We start from the raw sequence: 20,141 nt of genomic DNA on the forward strand, positions 1-20,141 counted from the left end.
TGTCGTTCCAGTCTGAACACTCTAGGAGAAAACAGAGCAAACAATTTGACCTGCATCCATGAGTTTATTAATAGATTTAATCAGGAATTAGTCTGTTTGAATCAGACCCAAACCAAAATATAAATATGCAATCCACCAAAACCTGGAGTGCGAGACAATCCAAATGGCTGCAGTTTCCTATAAGCTGCGTAGTGACTTGAAGACATGGGTATTAGCCAGTAGCAGATCATTAAGTGATATGAAATCCTTTTGAAAAGCCAGTGTCAAAAAAAAAGAAAAGAAATATGGGGCTAACTTTACAGGATTTAGGAAATCTTCAGGTTTCCTCATGATGGTGCCACAAACCCACCCAGTTGCCTCAGGCAGCTCTCTTTGTCCCAGTTTTCCACCTTGTGATAGAGCAGCACATCACCATCCCTGAGAGCCCAGCCCTGGATGAGCAGCCACAAGGCAGCTGAAGGCACCGTCGGGTGATGAGGGGGAATGACCAGCATCAAAAGAAGAGAAAGAACCAAATATTCTGCAACTCTGCTGGCTTCACATGGCACGCACTAATGCAGGCTTAAACTCCCACATTAAATGAAGAAAAGGAAAAGATCTACAGAGCAGCTCACTACTTTCTGCATGCTAAACTAAGACGCTATCTTAGTTTAGAAACAACATGAGATGAAATGATTAATGACTACACCCTAGCACACTTATGCGTCAGTCTCAGCTAAAAGCAAATTCATTCCAGTAATTCCTAAATTCCATATGCTTAACTTTAAAACCTTAATCGCTATTCAAAGACATGAAAAGATAGTACTAGCTTAATCTATTCACAAATCCAAGACCTGTGCTTACTTTTAGGGCCAAAAGAGAACTGCAGGCTGTTTAGAAATATTACGGGTAAAGTGCAAAAACCCTTCAGATGCTGTTTCTGCCATTCCAGGATGGCTTCCCTATAACCTAGAATTGATTTACTCTTAGGTGGCTTTTCATGTGTCTCCTCTTGCCACATTTCTAGGCCAGACTTCTTGCAAGAATTCCTTCTTCCTCCTCCTTGCATTGGTATCATCACTACTACTCAACAGAAAGAAATTTTACATTGTGAGTTTTTAAACAAGCATTCCTTTAGTTCCTCCACCAAAACAAACCAAAGGATCACCAGAAAACTACAAGCATGCAAAACCTTTTTTCAAAAAGCAAAGTTTTTGCTTAAGAAAACTGTGTAGTTTTCATTGCCGAGGTTTCTTTGCATAGGCTATAGATACCCCTTTTAAGCAGTGATTTTGCATACTTTCACCATTTAATCATTCATCAACATTTTTCAAGTTGGATAAGAAACATGCCCAGATTCTTAAAGGCTTGAACTATGACTTAAAAAAAAGTTCTTGTGAGATCACTAGTTAATGAAAAATGAAGTTTTACAATCTTAAAAGTCTCCCCAGAACACAAACCCCACAAACTGAAACCCCAACTGAAATCCCAGAACAAAAAAAAAAAAGTGGCTGTACCACATCAATCCAAAAAAAGATCTATTTAGCCTTGCATCCATCAGTGAGCAAGACAGATATGTAGGGAAGAATTTATGAACCAAGCAAGCCACAACACTATCAAATGTCTGTCCAGCTTCACACCATTTGTGGCTGAGTCAGCAGTGACATCTCTGCATTTTTTAGTTCTAGATCCCTTTTCCTTCATAGCTTTTGTCCAGTCATTATCTGGCCCTTTTAACATCCAGAACATCCTAACACAAGGAGTTTTACCCACAAAATGTATAAAACTGCATTTCCTGCTGTTTGATTCTGAACCTGCAAAGGAGCAACCTTTTCTGACGCCTCCCAATCCTTGTCTTGGAAGAATCATGAAATGGTTTGGGTTGGAAGGGACCTTAAAGATCATCTAGTTCCAAGCCCCCTACCATGGGCAGGGACACCTTCCACTAGACCAGGTTGCTCAAAGTCCCATCCAACCTGGCCTTGAACGCTCCCAGGGATGGGGCATCCACTACCTCTCTGGGCAACCTGTTCCAGTGCCTCACCACTCTCACAGTAAAGAATTTCTTCCTTATGTCCAATCTAAACCTACGCTCTTTCACTCTAAAACTGTTGCCCCTTGTCCTGTCACTACAGGAGCTGGTAAAAAGTCTTTCTCCATCTTTTTATAAGCCCCCTTTAAGCACTGAAAGGCTGCAGTAAGATCTCTCTGGAGCCTTCTCTTCTCTAGGCTGAACAACCCCAACTCTCTCAGCCTGTCTTCATAGGAGAGGTGCTCCAGCCCTCTGATCATCTTTGTGGCCCTCCTCTGGACTCGCTCCAACAGGTCCATGTCTTTCTTACATTGGGGGCCTCAGAGCCAATTGCAGTACTCCAGGTGGGGTCTCACGAGAGCACAGAAGAGGGGCAGAATCACCTCTCTCGACTTGCTGACCACACTTCTTTTGATGCAGCCCAGGATGTGATTGGCTTTCTGGGCTGTGAGTGCATACAGCTGGCTCACTCAGTTTTTCATCCACCAATACCCAATATCCCCAAGTCCTTCTCCTCAGGGCTGCTCTCAATCCACTCATTGCCCAGCCTGTATTTGTGCTTGGGATTGCTGTGACCCATGTGCAGGACCTTGCACTTGGCCTTGTTGAACTTAATGAGGTTCACACAGGCCTACCTCTGAAGCCTGTCAAGGTCCTTTCTGGATGGCATCCCTTCCCTCCAGTGTGTCGACCGCACCACACAGCTTGGTGTCATTGACAAACTTGCTGAGGGTGCACTCAATCCCACTGTCCATGTTGCCGACAAAGACATCACTGGGACAACGGCACTTGTCCCAATACCAACCCCTGAGGAATGCCACTTGTCACTGGTCTCCACTTGGACATTGAGACACTGACCACAACTCTTTGACCATCCAGCCAATTCCTTATCCACTGCATGGTCCATCCGTCAAATCCATGTCTCTCCAACTTAGAGACAATGATGTCATGTGGGACAGTGTCAAATGCTTTGCACAAGTCCAGGTAGATGATGTCTGTTGCTCTTCCCTTATCCACCAATGCTGTAACCCTGTTGTAGAAGGCCACTGAATTTGTCAGGCACAATGTGCTCTTAGTGAAGCCATGTTGGCTCCTTTGAACAGCTGCCTCCTAAACATGTTCTACAAACTATCGCCACATCTTCCTCTTAGTCACCTCTTCTTTAGGTTGAAAGGTAAGTAGATATTATTAATTGTTTCTTGTAGGAAAATTGTCCCTACATTTGATCATCTTTGCTGTGACTCTCTGTACCTCTTAGTTCTTCTGCAACTTTGAGAAGAGGGAGGGTAAGAAAAGCAAAAAAAACAACCAGAATTGCTTATAGTATTTAAGATATGGGTGCATAATAGATTTATACATTAACATAAAGTTGCTTTGATCTCCATTCCTTTATTAGAAGTTATTAGAAAATAATTCCAATGCAGCTGGGCTACAACAACTGCATGTTTGAAAATAGCATCATGAAGGGATTACAGAAACATGTATAATTAACATCACACAGATATTTAAACTAAGGCTGGTACATGAACATAACAGCATTGATAACATCAGCTTTCAGAGAATGCTACACATTGTATCCTTTAAAAATAAAATCACTTCCTACTTAACAAATATAATAGCATGGACAAATCTGTTGACTGACATGTACTTTGTGGGTATGCTTGGACACAAAACAGACATTGGGGGGGGAAAAAGTGTATCTGTGTGCTTTAATAGTAGCTCATGGGTCAATGAATGACTATCTTTTTTTAAACCAAAAACTAACCTGTAATGCTTACCCACTGTAATGATGCCATACAAAAACCGCAAAACTTGCATTGTATCTGTCTTAAGGTCTTCTCCTTTCCACTCAATTTTTCTCTACTTAATACTATTTTCTTCAAATAGACCAAGATTTTTTTTTTTTTTTAAGTCAACTGTTGGACGGGAAGAAAATTTGAGAAATTTCAGGCTGTATTTGCTCCATCTGAATTCTCATAACCGTGAAGCTCAGAGATTATATACTTCAGAAGATGCAGAATGGGGAAGGTTTGCCACTTTTTTTTCCTCCACCCACCCCCGCCATCTGATCCAGAGGGTAGCATTTTTTTAAGACTTGTTCCAGACTGATCATAACATAGGATTAAGAATTCTATCAAGAAAGAAGAGAATAAAAGTGAAAAAATGAGACTGAATAGATTGATGAAGACTAAGCAATTTGTAGGTATACTTTTGTTTACACTGAGATTTTTTGTTTAAAATTATCATTCTTCTTTAAAAATGACTTCTGCAAGTACAGGTAGTCTTGCATCAATGACATGTATTTTACTTTTTCCTACAAGGGTTACTCATAAAAAATGGTCAGCAGATGGTTTTAAAAACCATCTTCAGACTAGAAAATGATTTGACGTACCAGCATTCAAAACAGTAATGTCAGTTTAGAGAACGCATTGTTGTCACCTACCCAATCAGCTATGCCAAAGCAGTCACCAAATGGTATAAATCATTTCCACAGTAAGAATCTCATGCAATATTCAGAATACAAAAGTATACAGAGGAATTTCACTCCTCCTTAGACAGTGGGACAAAAACCATAAAGCCGTAGAACAGTGATTCACTTCATCTGCCCCTCCTAGAAGAGTACTATAATTAGGAGACTAAATCCACACCCACAACTACAGGAACAGGAGGACTTAAGAAATACTGTCAAGTTTATAAACTTTTATTCACATACCCAAACTCTGTAATGAAGCAAATGCTAATCCTTCTGCTTTTAAGTTGATGAAATTATAGTACCATAAATAGCATCTCTGATATAAAACAATCACAAAGAATGAAATAACATTTGCTGTATACAAGCACTCAGCCACATTGCATCCAATTTAGGGTACGAATCAAGGAATGATACCAGCAAACCTGAGGGAGGCATTAGCCTGAAGAGCAGGTCAAACACCTGTACTTTTAGCAATGCTAAAAACAGTCATCATAAAGTTTCAAAGGATCTTCAGTGGTCAATATTACAGCTTCATATAAGCTTAGAGTTTACCCAGAGTACCTAGCCCCCGGCTCTACGCTTGGAGAAAGGCAAGTATGAGCAGCGTGCTCTACAGCCATTCCTAAGTAACGTTGTCCTCACAGACATCATGCTCTTCCCTGAGCACCCTATGGTTTAAGTACAGACCTCACTCGTTCCGGTGTTGCAATAAAGTTCACTGCTCATTTATTTTATTGTGTGAGAAGATTCATTTTTTCTGTATTTGAAAGAATGATGAAAAAGTACTTCGGCTTTGTTCTCAGTGTAAGGTGGGAAGAATTACCACTGTGCATGAAAGCAGCATGCAAACTCTATGAGCTTGCCCAGCCCTCCAGGAAAAGAGCTGAGTGTAGGCAAGAAGAGAGAAGCATCAATACTGTAATAACAGTCCCTCTGCTAATCTCTGTCTATCCTTCTTCAGTATCTACATTTAAGTTATCTAATGACAATGCTCTCAGTTAGTGAGAGAGGTAGCTACTTTTCAAAGCCTCCCAAGGAAGATCCTATCTATCTAAGTTTAGGCACTTCAAACACAGTAAAATATTTTGTCAATTTGTACTATGCTCCTGACTGCAGGAAACAAAAAAAAATCAGAAGCAGCTCAAGGTATCTAACAAGAAAATGCAAAAAAGTGTTTCCATTGTGAATAAGCCGAGCAATACACTTCGATACAGAAGTGACAGACAGTTTCCACGTGTTATTCAGTACTGTAAATTCAAAGAACTAGTTTTTAAGAAACCTGTAATACTGATGCTACTTCTGGTCAGAACATAGCCAAATTACTCAACAAATCCTAGCAGCATAAATTACATGAACACGCTCACACTTTATAGCAAGCAGGCAGACATGATTAGAAATTAATGAGGATTGAATGGCAAATTACTTCTAAAATTGAGCCATTAGCCTCGAAAGCTGAAGACTACAACCAAGTCCTAGTTCTGGTTGTATATACCAAGTAATTGTCAAAATATTGAGCAATCATCTTTTCTTAATCCATGATAAACCCTCCAATGTTATGTTTTCCTCTAGGCTACTTGACAGTTGTTCTGCCCCCAACATTCACAGGGAAATCAAAATCAGAAGGCATCTTAAACCACTTAAACTTGTCAGCTAAATTTACAAAACAAAATGGCTTTTACTATGCTTGAACAATGCTGAATTGATTCAAGTGCATTTTTGTGGCACATCCCCATTTAATTTAAACCAGTTTTTACCGAACAACTGAGTTGTTAGATGGTCACAAGGCACAAAATGTCTATAGAGCGCGAGTATTAATAACTGCACTCCAACTGTCATGTTGCCTGTAATGAAGAGAATCAGAAAGAGGGGCTGAATCTGAGGTTCGGTATCTGAGGTATGGTAACCTTCTTGCCATGGTAAAACTCAGCAACATTTAACCATATTGTAACATAAATTACTAACATTACATCATCATTTTGAACTTGGAAGACAAGTCCCGCACTGGGTAGTACTGCACCAGGATACAAGTCCCGACTTTAAATCTTGTTCTCAAATAGGATAGTAAATGATACAAAAATGTGTAGCTCCTAGATATGAAAGCACATGCTTTAGACCTCTCCAAATACAGTCCTAGCAGGTCACTACACTCCCAGACAGGTCTGTCATACCCCTCTTTTTATTGTGGGATAATGGGATAAAGGGAAAACCACAAATAAAAGATCCCCCTTTTGAAGCAGAGGGGAGATTTGACTGCATAGTGCTCCGGGACAATCTCCTGGATAAAAAGAGGCAAGAAACAGCACTACAGATATTCTGCAATGAAACAAGAGGTAAAGGCGACTTAGCCATAAGCAGCAGGGAAACTAAAAAAAACAAAATCCAAACCCTCGAATTTCAATGCCACAGGTAAATGGGTAAGTCATGAAACAAACATAAAGAAAAAGCAAGATTGTTCTATAACTGAAAAAAAAAAATACAAATCCACCTCGTTAAAATCATATGTAAGGAAGAGAAGAATTATGTCTGCAAAAAAGCAAACCAGTATCTGATAAAACTGAGTATTTTACAAAGGAGAGGCCCAGAGAGTTTACACACAAGAAACTTCAAGGAAATAACTGAAGAGCTCTCTGAAACACAAATGTTGGGTTTTAAATAATCTTAAGAAATTCTAAACATCAAAGGACTCTCCAAATTAATATGCAGTATTTAAAAAAATGTAAAAGGGGAAATTCAGGAACTCTAGAATGATTAGCCTGGCACAGATCCTGAACAAAATAATACAATGGTAATGGGAAAAACAGAAGCTAAATATATCCCATCAGTCAAGCAACCTTCAGGTCAGGAGAGGAGAGAGCCAACTGAAACTCCAGCTCCCACAAGGAGCTGCTCTGAAAAACCTTTTTCATTCTTTACGGGATAGCTAAAGGGGACCCAAATCAAAATTACCACAAAGTCTCACTAGAAGACTGTAACTCATAATTGTACTCAAAATTCAAGAGCTGCTCTGCTGGAAAGCAAAGCGTGCAGAACAAAGGAGCAAAACAGAAGCATCCTTGATAGCAGAGGAGTATCTTGACAAATTCATTTCAGAAATCGGATCTCTCGCATCCTCAGCAGAAGTGAGATTTGATCGAAGCTGACACAGAAAGATGGGTGGCAGAAGGATTAGTGGCAGAGAAACACAGATACAAAAGTGCTGCCAAGAATAAAATCAAGCAAAATTAAAAAAAAAAATTAAAGAAAGAAACAGAAGAGAAGAACAAAAAGAAAATACAAGCTATAGAATACTGTAAAAGAAGAAACCAAAGAATTGGAAAGTCTCCAGACAGCATAGAGAAGAATGATCTCCTCTCAATGTTTAAAGCAAGCCTTTCATTCCTAAATAAAAGAGGAAAGAAATTTAATAATCCAAGCTAGGGAGGGTGTGTGTGTGAACGTATGCGTGCAAGGTATATACTCCTCCAACTCAAATCAACTCAAATAAAATAAATCCAAAGCATCATACAGAATAAAACATTCTGCACTGAAGTGGCACATTCTCAAAAGAGCTGAAGTTTTCCAGTCTACTTTATAAACACATTATGGTACCTACTTCAATACCTCTCACAGGCAAAGGAAAAGTAAGACCTTTAAGGAAAAGGATGAATTAGACCTTTTCTTAGGGCAGCAAATATTTCTTTTCAAACTCATCCTTTTCCCATCAAAGCCAACATCAGTTCATAATGAAGCATGAATTAAAATTCTTATTAAACTGAACACAATGGAGAGCTGCCCAGAGCTACTGGCCTAATCTGACACAGACAAAAATAGATATAATTTTAATGTAGAATGACAAGCTATTAAGCATGAAAGAAAAAAGACAACAAGGAGAAGAAAGAAACAAGAAGCCTTTCAGTTAGGTGGAAGAAAGGGGAGAAAAACCTGACATGTGCTTTTGTGTTTCATGATTCTTGTCCTCTTGTCCACAACACTGATTTCTGACAAGCACAGTATATTGCTGCCACTTTACCAGGATGCATTCAAGAATTTTCCACAAGCAAAGGTAAGGAAGATTCTAACATCCCACTCAGCTGGAAGTTCAGAAAGCATTTCTGTATCATGCAAAAAACTGGAGTAACACTAGGAGTTATTTAAGAATCAAGACATCTAGGGATGGAAATAGGTAAATTATATAGAACAGAATTCAAGCAGTGCTTCTGTTAAAATGGCTAAGATGGAGGTAGGATGTGTAAAAGAAAACAAAAAAATAACAATGTATACCAAGACAACCAAAAAGTAACCTGGATATTAATTTTCTCACATTGCAAGGTCAAAGCTCTCTAAGTACGTACATTTCTTGTTACGGGCAGCAATATTCAGTGGACTATTAAAAAAAAAAAACCAAACCAACCACCACCAAATAAAACCCACAGAGGAAGACAGAAAGGAATAGAATTCAACCGTAAAACAAAAAAGGAAGCATTTTTTAAATATAGATTCCTAGCCAGCAAGATATATCAACACTCTGTCAACACTGAAGCATTCAGTGGCCTTGTAAAAGACAGAAGGTTTCAGACAGACTTGGAATTGTGCAGCTACTTCCATCTAAGATTAAAAAGGAAAAAAAAAAAGAAGAAAAAAAGAGAAAGGCTTGTATAGAGAAGCCATTCTGTGACCACACTCCAGGGCAGAAGAAGTAGCAAGGATAATTCAGCAAATACCTGTTCCTTTTGTCTTCGAGGGCATGTTGGTGGACAATTCTGAGCAGAATTCATCTAACACCCACCAAACTCAACTTTCTCCTAGGCCCCCCATGCCACTGAGAAAAAGAGATTCTTAATAACTTTAGGAAGAAGAGTTATTTTGAAGTTGGAGGAGAGATTGAGAGAAGGGAATTTTGCTGAGGTCACACATTGGCCTCCTTGCCAAGTTCAGAAACTTGTGCATCTAAAAAGATGACCATTCCCAAAGCTCTTCAGAACAACAGGATCTGAAAGATATTTACGAGACTCACCTATCCTGTTTCACACAGCACATACTCCAAAGTGACGTGTTTGTTATCTTCAATGCTTTAGTAAATCATGTTGCCCAACAGCCATGGGAGTGACGTGCTTACCTATATATACACGTACATTTAAGTTCACATGTGTGCATGTTAAGAACTTGAGAACCAAAACCAAAAATTATTTTTGGACATTAAAAAAAAAAAATCAACCTACAATGCATTAAGGGTAAAATATGCCAAAAAGTAATAAGTTTTCTAAAAAGTAATGAAAGCTAAAGGTAAACTTGAGACAGCAAAGCAGAACCAACTTTAAAGCACAAACAAAATAATTACATAAAAATCAGGTGTACAGTCCCGAGTCAAAAACGTAAGAAAAAGCAGATCTAAGGCAAGGACAAGTTGTTGCTACCTCAAGAGAAAAGGGATGCTTTAATCAATTTTGTATGAGGATAAAGATAAATCCCTGAAAACAAAATAGAGGATGCGTATCTTCAGGATGTATCCCTACTTCAAGCAGAAATGGAAGAGGGAATTTGCGTGTAGCTCCACTGCAGGACAGATACTATCAATAAAAAGAAAACAAGCTGAAAGCAAATTAGCCATGGAACTTTATATATACTACTACTAATTTACAAATTCATTTTAACTCCTATACTAGTGGGCTTTCAAAGAAATAGACATCCTGTGCATTCAGAAGGAAACAAAGATGACTTCCACCTAAAAGAAAAGATGACTGCGCTCATCAAAGATGTATTGGCTACTGGCACAAGCCTCAAGATCAGCAGGGATTTACTGTAGTTACACAAATTGCAAATAGCAAGAAAAAACCCTTCATCTCCTGCATAGAACAAAACCCAAAACTTTAGTATCTTACTCTTTTTTTGATGCATAAAAAAAGGTTTTAATCAGATGGAGTAAGAATACTTGGTTTAGAAAAAGGAGATTTTGCAGAGTAAGATGAAAACTTGCTTTTCTTCTCTTGTATTGGGAACTTAGAACTTCTGAACTAACAACTAAGCAGAACCATCCTGCTACAGCTGCTGTTTGCCCTGTGAGTCCTCTGATTGTGCATTTAGGTAAAACCCATTTACCAAAGGCTAACTTCTAACACACACATGACTAAAAGAGGAAGGGATAAATAGAATGACTAATCAAGTGAAGGCTTATTAAAGAGACTTGGAGCAATGGAAAGATAAACACATATGGAAGATAAACAACTCATTTTATGCAAAGATCTTCTTTATAAAGTACTTTTCTCCTTCATAAAATATTTGTGAGGTAGTACTTATCTCCAAATAGGACCTGACACGTGTCTAACAGTTATGCATCGTGATAAAGATGACACGGAGAAGTGGAAGCTCCTTTTCTCTTTATTTATGAGGCAGTCACGCCCAGAGCTCCCAGACTTCTGGACACAGGTGTCCAGATACAATAACCTTTGTGGCAGGTATTTTAAATAAAGTTCAGTTTGGGCAGAATGAAGAACTATGCCCTTCTTATTAGCTGTTCCATTACTAAAATATGAAGGACTTATCTGCCACCTACACTGAAAATACAAAACAGAATACAAGGCATACTATACCATTTGAATCATAGCATAACTTGAGGTTGGAAGGGCCCTCTGGAGATCACAGAGTCCAACGCCTCTGCTCAAAGGAGGGTCAACTACACCAAGTTGCTCAGGATTGCGTCCAGTCAGGTTTTTTGCATCTCCAAAGATGCGGACTCCACAGTGGTTCAGGGCCACCTGTTCCAGCATTCAATCACTCTTACGGTAAAAAAAAATTATGTTTAAATGGAATTTCCCGTATTTCAGTTCATGCCCGTTGACTCCTGTCCTTCCACCGCGCACCACCAAGAAGAGAGCCTGACTCCATCTCCACTTCTTCCTGTCAGGTGTTTATACACATTACTGAAATCTCCCCTCAGCCTTCTCTTCTCAGTGATAAAAATCCCAGCTCTCTCAGCCTCTCCTTGTATGATAGATGCTGCAGTCAGCTCTAATTGCTAAACTGTATGCAGAACAGGGAAAATTTGTCAGTGATATGGACTCCATTCCTGTATTACACAGCACAGAGGTTCATCAGCTGGAAAGCCTGAGACTAGTCACATTCCTTGCATACGAAATGTTACTACTAAATGACAAGGCATAAAAAAAAAAAAATTGTGCATGTACACATACACACACCACTACATAGAAAGAGAGAAAGAAGATGTGACTCACGTTGTAATAATTGTTGCATTTATTTTTTTCTAAAGCTATAACAACTTCAACCTTGTACAAATTCAGTATATTTTGGGTATCTGGGAAATTGTTACTGAAAAAACCCAAAACTTTAAGCCACTGAGAATGTTTTTATATAAGATAAGCCTTATCCAGTTAGGCTTCCTCTGTACTTAATTGATAAAATGATACTTAGTATGACTTCAAATCCCTCAAGCTACTGTGACATAACTACTTCTTGATTCAAATTTGGGCTGCAAGGAATTAGCACAGGACACAATTAAATGCGCTAAATATCTGTTCAAAATAAAAAAGAGACATATTGAATAGTCCTGTCAGTTATCAAGATTTTTTAACATGTTTGCAGCTTACGTTCACCAGACTTGAAGCACAACAAATAATGGCATTAGAGCATCTGACCTGCCTGGTTATTAACAGTCATAATCCCGTAAAGGTTTTGAAGATAATTGTCTATGGAATATTATATACAGAACAGCAAGGAGAAAAGAACGAAGGCTGTATTTTCAGGATGGAGTATTACACAATCTGACTTTCTGCTCCAAGACAATAACCTCATCTTGAATTTCTCAAAACTCAGATGTCAACACTAGATACAGCAAGCTATTGGTAATCTCAGTGCTGCAATGAGCAGCAAGATCAGTTCTGAAACATAAGATGCAGGAAACTGCTAGTAAGGTTTTTGCAATTATCAGCCCAATGATGTAGCCAAAAATGTTAATACTAAATAAACCTGAGGATGCATTACTAAAGGAACATTGAAGGTAGAGTAGGGAGCAGATATTCCTAGAAAGAGGAAATCACAAGAATACTGGAGTGGATGGAAAACAAACTGTACAGTAAGCTTACAGAACTTTACCTATGTACCTCAATGAAAACAAAGTTAAGAGATGACTTGATTAGTATGTATATCTACTTACACTTTGGAAGTGAGGGGTGCAGGTGTCAGTATCACAGACAAGCAAGATAGAAGTCAAAAGTTAAACAAATTCAGCTTTTAGATCTGCATTTTCCTGTAAACTAAATAGCAGACCACACTAGATACAGAGTCATCATAAGCAATATTAAGACAAAAAAAATTGGATTTGTTTTTTTTTTCCCCAGTTTGTAAAAAAAGGAAAATGCATATATGCTATATAAGTGTTTAAGACAGAGGGTGAAGTGGCTAGACTTCCTTATCTATATAAAAGTGGAACAAGATTATATCGACCAGATTGTGCCTTTCAAAATTGTTAAGTCCCGCTCCCACACCAGGACATGCTACAATCCATACTGGAAGTGTGCTTATGGAGGGACAGTAGAATAATCCAAACTGACAGCTCTGGGAGAAAGTAAGCTAATAGGGACTGATGGAATCACTTTCAGGATTGGCATCAGATCATCCTGCACTATCCTGAACAGCTCTATCCCAAAAGAAAGCAGCAGGATCCTCCAAGGCCAACTGTCATCTCCTCTCTGCAAACCAGATCTCCCACTCTGAGGCATGGTACAAATTTCACAGCTGCAATTCATACGAGAATTTTACCTGTGCGATTTGTAGGATTGGGAGAGGGGGCATTATTTTATTTAGTCAGTCCAGAATAGAAGTTCTGTGTAACCATTTTTGAGAGACAAAAACAACTCCAAAAGATGGAGGCAAAGAAGGACAGAGACACTGAGAATTAAAAGAGTTTTAAAAAAAAAAAAAAAGTTCACACACACATTTCAGCCTAATGTATCTTTCCTATTAAGGAAAGATCTAAGGCCAAAAAAAGAAATCAAGAGGTCTTGTATTAAATTTATCTCCTGATTTTAAAAGTTGAGGTCATAGTTATTATTTATGCAGACAGGATAGCAGTGGTTACAAAAAAAAAAAAAAAAAAAAGGCTACAGATTAGCTTCTGAAGAACTCAGGACCTGCTGAATATAAGCTACATATTGGAGAACGGTAACATTACTTGCATCATCACCACTGAGGGCTTGGGCTACAAACATCTTACAGCAGACCAAAACCTAGCTTTTCCTGTGAGCAGAATTACTGCTATGTGCTCTTAAAAGCTAAGATTTTATTTGCACGCTTCAAAAATCCATTATAAACTTATTTTCTGCAACAAAAACACCTGTGGGCAATCGTTAGCACAATACATAATAACCTTAAATATGGGAAATTTACATTTTACTCAAGACTGTCCATCACTATGCAGCTTCTAGAAGGGCCATAACCCCTTATATAGATTTTAGGTTTGATATATTTCAACCAGTACAGCAAGAAAGAGAACAAGAGATAGCATCTAAACCATATTTTATGAATAGAATCTGGAATTACGAAAAAATTCAAGAGATGTTTTAAATAAGCACCAAAAAGGATAATATATTGCCCTTAGACATGAAGCCAAATCCTATTTCTGAGTGTTCCAAGAACAGTTCTGAATAACTTTTTCTCCACAAGTACTTATTGATTTCGTTTTAACCTAGGTAATCAGCTTAATAAGACTGGTTAAAGATTAAAGCACTCCGAGTCACGGAGTGCACTGTTTTCTGCACAGGCTCCAATAACGCAAAACATGAACCTACAATATAAGAATAGATTTAATCAACTTATTAGTACAGTGACCAAAGAAATTAAAAAGCCACAAGATTACTAGGTTTTGGTCGGGTTTTTTTAATCTTTCCCTTTAAGAAAAAAATTACCTCTACACAAAAGATCTTAAGGTCAAGTCCACATAATTTCATCTTCTCTGGAAAATGCTGAAAAACATTCAAATATGGAACATGACCTTCAACAACAAACCTGCATAAAGAAAAACAAAGACCAAATCAAATAGTATTTAGTATGTCAAATGCATATGTTTATTCTAAAATTAATATACAGATCAACTTCTGATTAGAAATAACATCAGTATTATACTGCCTAAGCAATTCTATCTGAAGTTACACAACCCTAAATGCTCCATAGGACAAAAACCAGTTCAATCATTTAACAGGCCTTTAAGTTCAAGCACAGATATGACTGACAAATTATAATATTATGGCAGTAAGCTTGCAATCAACACACTTACATGGAGTTTGTTCTGCACATTCTTCAGCTACTGCATTTCTGAAACTGCTTTAAGCCTCCTTCGAATGGTATGGGAATTTTTTTAATTCTAAAGCTTTAAGTAAATTTTACTTTTAAAACACACACTGTCTGCAGGAGGAGTTTGAGTCAGGTAATGTAGGGAGGAAAGTCACAGAATGATAAGCAGATACACATAACTGAAACCCCATTAAGTCTATATTTTTTTAAAGTATTATTTGGGTATGAATAGAAATTATTTTGTATACTAATAAATACAAAATATTTTTTTTCTTTTATTTGCACCCAAATAATGCATTTTTTATTAAAAACTGGCTTTGGTAAGTGGTTGACAGCATTATTTGGGATTTTTCTTGACTTTTTCTTATATATATATATATATATATAAGATGGAACTCAACAACAGATACCAATAAGAAGCCACCACCACACCAAACCCCTGCTCTTATCTAGCATCTTAGCTGACATTCACACCAGGCAAAGCAAGCACTGAACAAGCATGGATCCTCACAAGGGAACAGACACTACTCTCATTCCAAATTAAAGCATATTAGTGGTCTCCCATAGGACTAAGCTAGAACTGCCTTCCCGTCTCCTGTTCTCCAAAACAATTTTGTTAGAGTACATTAAACTTGAATTAGTTAATATTCCAAACAGAGAAGACCCTGTTCTTTAAACAATATTAGAGATTTGAAAACAATTTTCTCTTCTGCCAGCTGTGTTATCTGCACAGTATCTTTCTGATCTTGCTACATAGATTAGTAACTTCCGGGTCTATGACTCTGCAAGTCCCTCCCGGGTTCCTCCAGTGGTTGTAAGGCTGAGCTCTGCATCTGCTCTCAATGCGGGCAGTACCTAAAACACTTTGATCGCTTAGTTGGATCCAATCCCACAAGCTGAAACACTGAGTTCCTCATAAAGCACAGCAATCTGCCACTTTCATTCAAAATGCGTCTGGAGGAAAGAAAAAAAAAGAACAAAACCAAGGCAGAACAATGTCTTCATAGACAGAGCAGCCATTGTTGAGGAGGATTCACCTCCCTCCCGAGCCTATAGCAATTCACAAGCTCACCTTCCCTCTCCCAGTCCAGTGCCCTAATCACCACTTATTGAATGTTATGTAGTGTATATCTGTTGAAGTTGACTAAAATTCTATTTAAAGGCTAGTTACTGCAAAGTTTACAGTGACATCCTAATTTTTTTTAAAACATTAACTGAATTTTCAGTTTAATTAAAAAAATTGAATTCAAATGGGTATTAAAATGATAAATGCATTTCTTAATCAAAACTCCCTCTCAGTTAGAATTAACCCATCATTTTATAATGATTTCTGAAAAATAACAGCAATCTGAAAGAACACATTGCCCAACACTTTTTGTTCTGAAGCTCTGCATATTAGTCTCTTAAGTGAAGAGGTAAAAGTCGCTGCACAATCCTTTCTAATTAAATTGTGTGATGTACATTTTGCTAAGGAAATTTCAGTAGCTTTCCTCAACCAGTGTAAATAGTATTTCCCCACCCTGAGTAGAGATGTCCACTGGTCCACATGCACAGTGAGATTATCATCCAAACCCAGCACTCATTGCTTGTCCTTGCCATCCTGCCTGAGCAGCTGAGCAGCTTGCACAACAGCTCATTAAGCCCATTTTAGTCAAGGTCAGCTGCACTAAATTGAAAAACTTAAACTTGAGAGATGGTTTCACAAAATGGATTGAGCCAACCTGAAAGCTCAACATAACTAGTCATCCTTCCCTCCTCCTGGTCTGGCTGTGTGCTCCTGCTGCTTATCATCCTCTTCCACAAAAGACTACCTGTTACCCTATTGCCAGAAAGAAGGGTTTCTTTTCCCATCATCTAACAAACTGAGGAGGCTCACAGATGGCTCCAACAAGTGCAAGAGTTGGCAGAGGGAAGGGGATGCATCACACAGGCTGGAGGAGAGAAGAAAGGGAAGCAAGACCTTCCTCCTTCAGCAAAAGTGACCCATTACTGGCTCAGCTGATGATAAGCTTTGGCTGACACGTGTTAAGGCACAATCACACGATTGGCAGTCAGATCTGAAAAGCTGGTACCAAGACACCAAGAGCAGCAACCTCCTGAGCCAGCACAGCAGCAGCTGGAAGAGGACAAGCAATCGGGACCTTCCTTCGGGTGTGGTGTAGTGCTGATTGCAGCCAAACCACCTTAACAGCTTGCTGCCTCTGAAATGGGAAATCCCACCCTCCCTTCAGTCCTCTGCCACACACTCCTCCCTGCTGACAAAAGCACTTGTGTGACTTCTCAGACAAAGGATTAGATTGAGAACTAGTCTTTTGTTTTCCAGGGTTTGATTTCAACCAGACAGATTTCCAGACTTGGCTGACTGCAGGAACATTATTGCCAGCACAAGCCAGAAAGGGACTGTGGTGAAGCAAATAAACCTACGCTAAAATGTCCAGTGAAGTTTTCTTTTGCAAAATTAGTTTCTTGCAGATCTACTTCTTTCAACTAATACACCATAAACTGGATGAATGCTAGTAACCAGGGCAAGAGAAAGGGCAGGAATGTTCATGCAGGACCACAGCAACAGAAACTTGGATCAGCTTAAACTGATGCTGGAACTACATCCTTACACTGCAAGAGACAAGCAATGTCCATCAAAATGGCTTTATAAAAAAGAAAGGAAGTTTTCACTAACTTGGCTGTACCAAGTCAAAGCATTGCAACTGTTCAAAAAAATAACGCCATCTTTCCTAGCTTAAAATCACTATTCTCCATACTAAAGAATGCTCTTCTCTCTCAGGTTAAGAGTTGTTTTTACATTTTAAAAATGCATGAAACAGCATAAATACCCTGTTATGAATACAATGTGCTAATGATTCAAGTTTTTAACAAGTTTTTAACGCTTACTCCAAAAGCCCAGATTTGGAATAGCACTTCAGAACAGTTTCTTCTGTCTGCTGTTCTTCCAAACCTTTCATTTGGCAAGCAGACGACCAAAACACTTCTAAGACTACATTGTATCAGTGAAGTGCTTGAAAACTCAACTGGCAGATACAGTACACAGTCCATGTTCTTTTAATTACAGCAGCAGGATACATTAGTAAGGTCCAAGTATGAAAAAAATCCTAGGTGCTCTGCATACTACGAGGAAATGATGCATCTGTTAAAGCCACACAGTAATGCCACAAACTGATTACAAGTTTGGTCTTGCCAGCACAGCTAGGTATAACCTTATTTGAAAGGCTTTAGTTCTCACAATCTCAGAGTCTAGCATCTTGAAACTTTTTCCACAAGCCCACAATTCTATTCATTATTTAGATAAATAATATACAGCATATAGAGTTTTGTGAGATTATTGACAATGGAAAAGGATTCAATGTGTTGCATAGACTTGAGTAGAAGGTTGTTAAAAATGTTATATTTAAACCAAAAAGTCCCTGTCAGAGGAGGTAATTGTAGTGTTTTTCTGCTAAGTATGTCAAGTAGCAAGGAGGAGTATATTTTTGGTGTTGTAAATCCTTTAAAAGCTGGCAGATTGCCCTACCATGGTGCCTAAGCATGTATCATAAGAGAGGAGTGGTAGTCAGCTGACTTCAGGGTAGGGAGAAAACCAAACTGAGGAAAAAACAAGGCCAAACTTCAAGCACAACTGTAATTCAGCTGGTTTAAATAAAACAATTTGCCTATAAGGATTTAAAAGGTAATGCTGAATACTTAATGTTTTCTCTGCATAGTTTTCATCTCTGGTCTGTCACTATTTTGATCTGTGTATCTTAATGCATGCAAAAATGTGAACATTGTCTGATTTTTTAAACTTAAATATTCAGAAGTTAGAAAACAAGTGGTTTATGGTAGTTCATGCAATTTAAAATTATTTTCCCTTCTTCATCAAACCTGTGAAAGGCAAAGACCTTAAGTGTAGGGAGGGAAGCATGATAATGTAATTATGGCCTTATATAACTATCGTATCATGTAAAACTTTGCAATACAAATGACACTCTTTTAAACATCGCTTTCTGCATTTAATTCAGTTCATATGTTTACTGCATTTAAAGTCACTGAATCATTCCAATTTATCCACTTTTAATGTATTAAACCCATAAATTGTATCTAATTACATGATATTTTCTCATTCAAATAATCTTATTTCAATTAGTTTCTGATTATGCCTCTTCTGTGCTATATTTGGTACTTGATTTTTTTTTTCCTCTCCTTTTCCAGCTTTTTTTTTACTGTTTTCATGTTTCCTCTAAATCCTCTCAAGCAAATGCGTGCAGCTCTTAAGGATCTCAGTACGAAGGATGTTCTCCAAGTTCTGGATCATCTTCATGGATCTCTTCTGCAGTCCCCAATTTTTAAAGTGCCAAATACAACAATATACTATTAATATGCAAACAGCACAATTACCTTTCCTCTTAACAGCTGACTTTGACAGTTGGGGTTTGTTGTTGTTGTTGTTTGGTTGTCTTTTTTCAAACCACACCATCATACTCAGATAGGAACTTGTGAGGATGTATTTGCCTCGTATGACCGCATATGCTTTCCAGAGACAGTTTCCAAGATACAGTAACCAAAGAACAGATATTTAATTATTCAGTTTTCTCTCCAAATAGGATGGGCTAAACAATAATTCTTTACTGTGAACCATTTGCTCTGTCCCAGTAATCGTAATTTACTACTTGGATGTACAAACATTACCAGATAGGATTTATATATTTATCTTCTAACAATTGACAGAAATTCAGAGTATACTACGGTAGTTCTGACTCCTACAGAATTTCCTTGGGAAGACAGTAGTCAGTAATAAATCTTGTTATTGAAAACTACTTTTGAGTTCTACTATTTCTTGATCTACTCAATAAATACTTCTGTATTGCAGGATGCTAGTTTTAATTCTGAATACTGTGGCATTTTGCTGAACATTTTGCAAGCATCATTTATGCAACAGCATATCTAGTCATGCAAATATGCAATGGTTTGTGCAATTCTAATCAATGAAGGCAACAGCCACCCCCTAATGTTAAATCAAAGGGTTAAACATTGTTGTGCATAGAAATAAATTAGCTAGTATTAACTACTGCACTTTGAGACATACAAACCTCCCCTTTTTAAGAAGTACTTGAAAAAGAACATTCTTCAATACCCATCCTTCTCAGAAAGCTTGTACAAAGCTAGAAAAGTGCAGGTTGAAGTTGGCACTCCAGGGGAGAGAGGCCATCAGGCTCTGGGGTAAACTTCTTTGCGTTTGTCACACTTTCAGCAGCAGTACTAGTTACACACACCACAGGTGAGGGATGATGTACTCATTGCCTTGCCTTTTAGCTTACACGTTATATATTTGAAAAATATATTTGAAATCTACCATATTTTCTACAGTTTTTCCTTTATTTGGTC

At 38.1% G+C, this 20,141-nt stretch overlaps 1 protein-coding gene across 4 annotated transcripts in view; it reads right to left on the reverse strand.

The window, feature by feature from the left end:
- TAF1B (TATA-box binding protein associated factor, RNA polymerase I subunit B) overlaps positions 1 to 20,141 on the reverse strand; it is a 51,457-nt gene that overhangs the window by 21,822 nt on the left and 9,494 nt on the right. For all 4 annotated transcript variants that reach the window (XM_069805819.1, XM_069805820.1, XM_069805821.1 and 1 more), the window contains exon 8: positions 14,381 to 14,480. In XM_069805819.1, the coding sequence (XP_069661920.1) occupies positions 14,381 to 14,480 (100 nt within the window). The remainder of the gene's footprint in view (positions 1 to 14,380; positions 14,481 to 20,141) is intronic.

Source organism: Haliaeetus albicilla, chromosome 18, assembly GCF_947461875.1.
Source record: "Haliaeetus albicilla chromosome 18, bHalAlb1.1, whole genome shotgun sequence".
In the NCBI taxonomy this organism is placed as follows: domain Eukaryota; kingdom Metazoa; phylum Chordata; class Aves; order Accipitriformes; family Accipitridae; genus Haliaeetus; species Haliaeetus albicilla.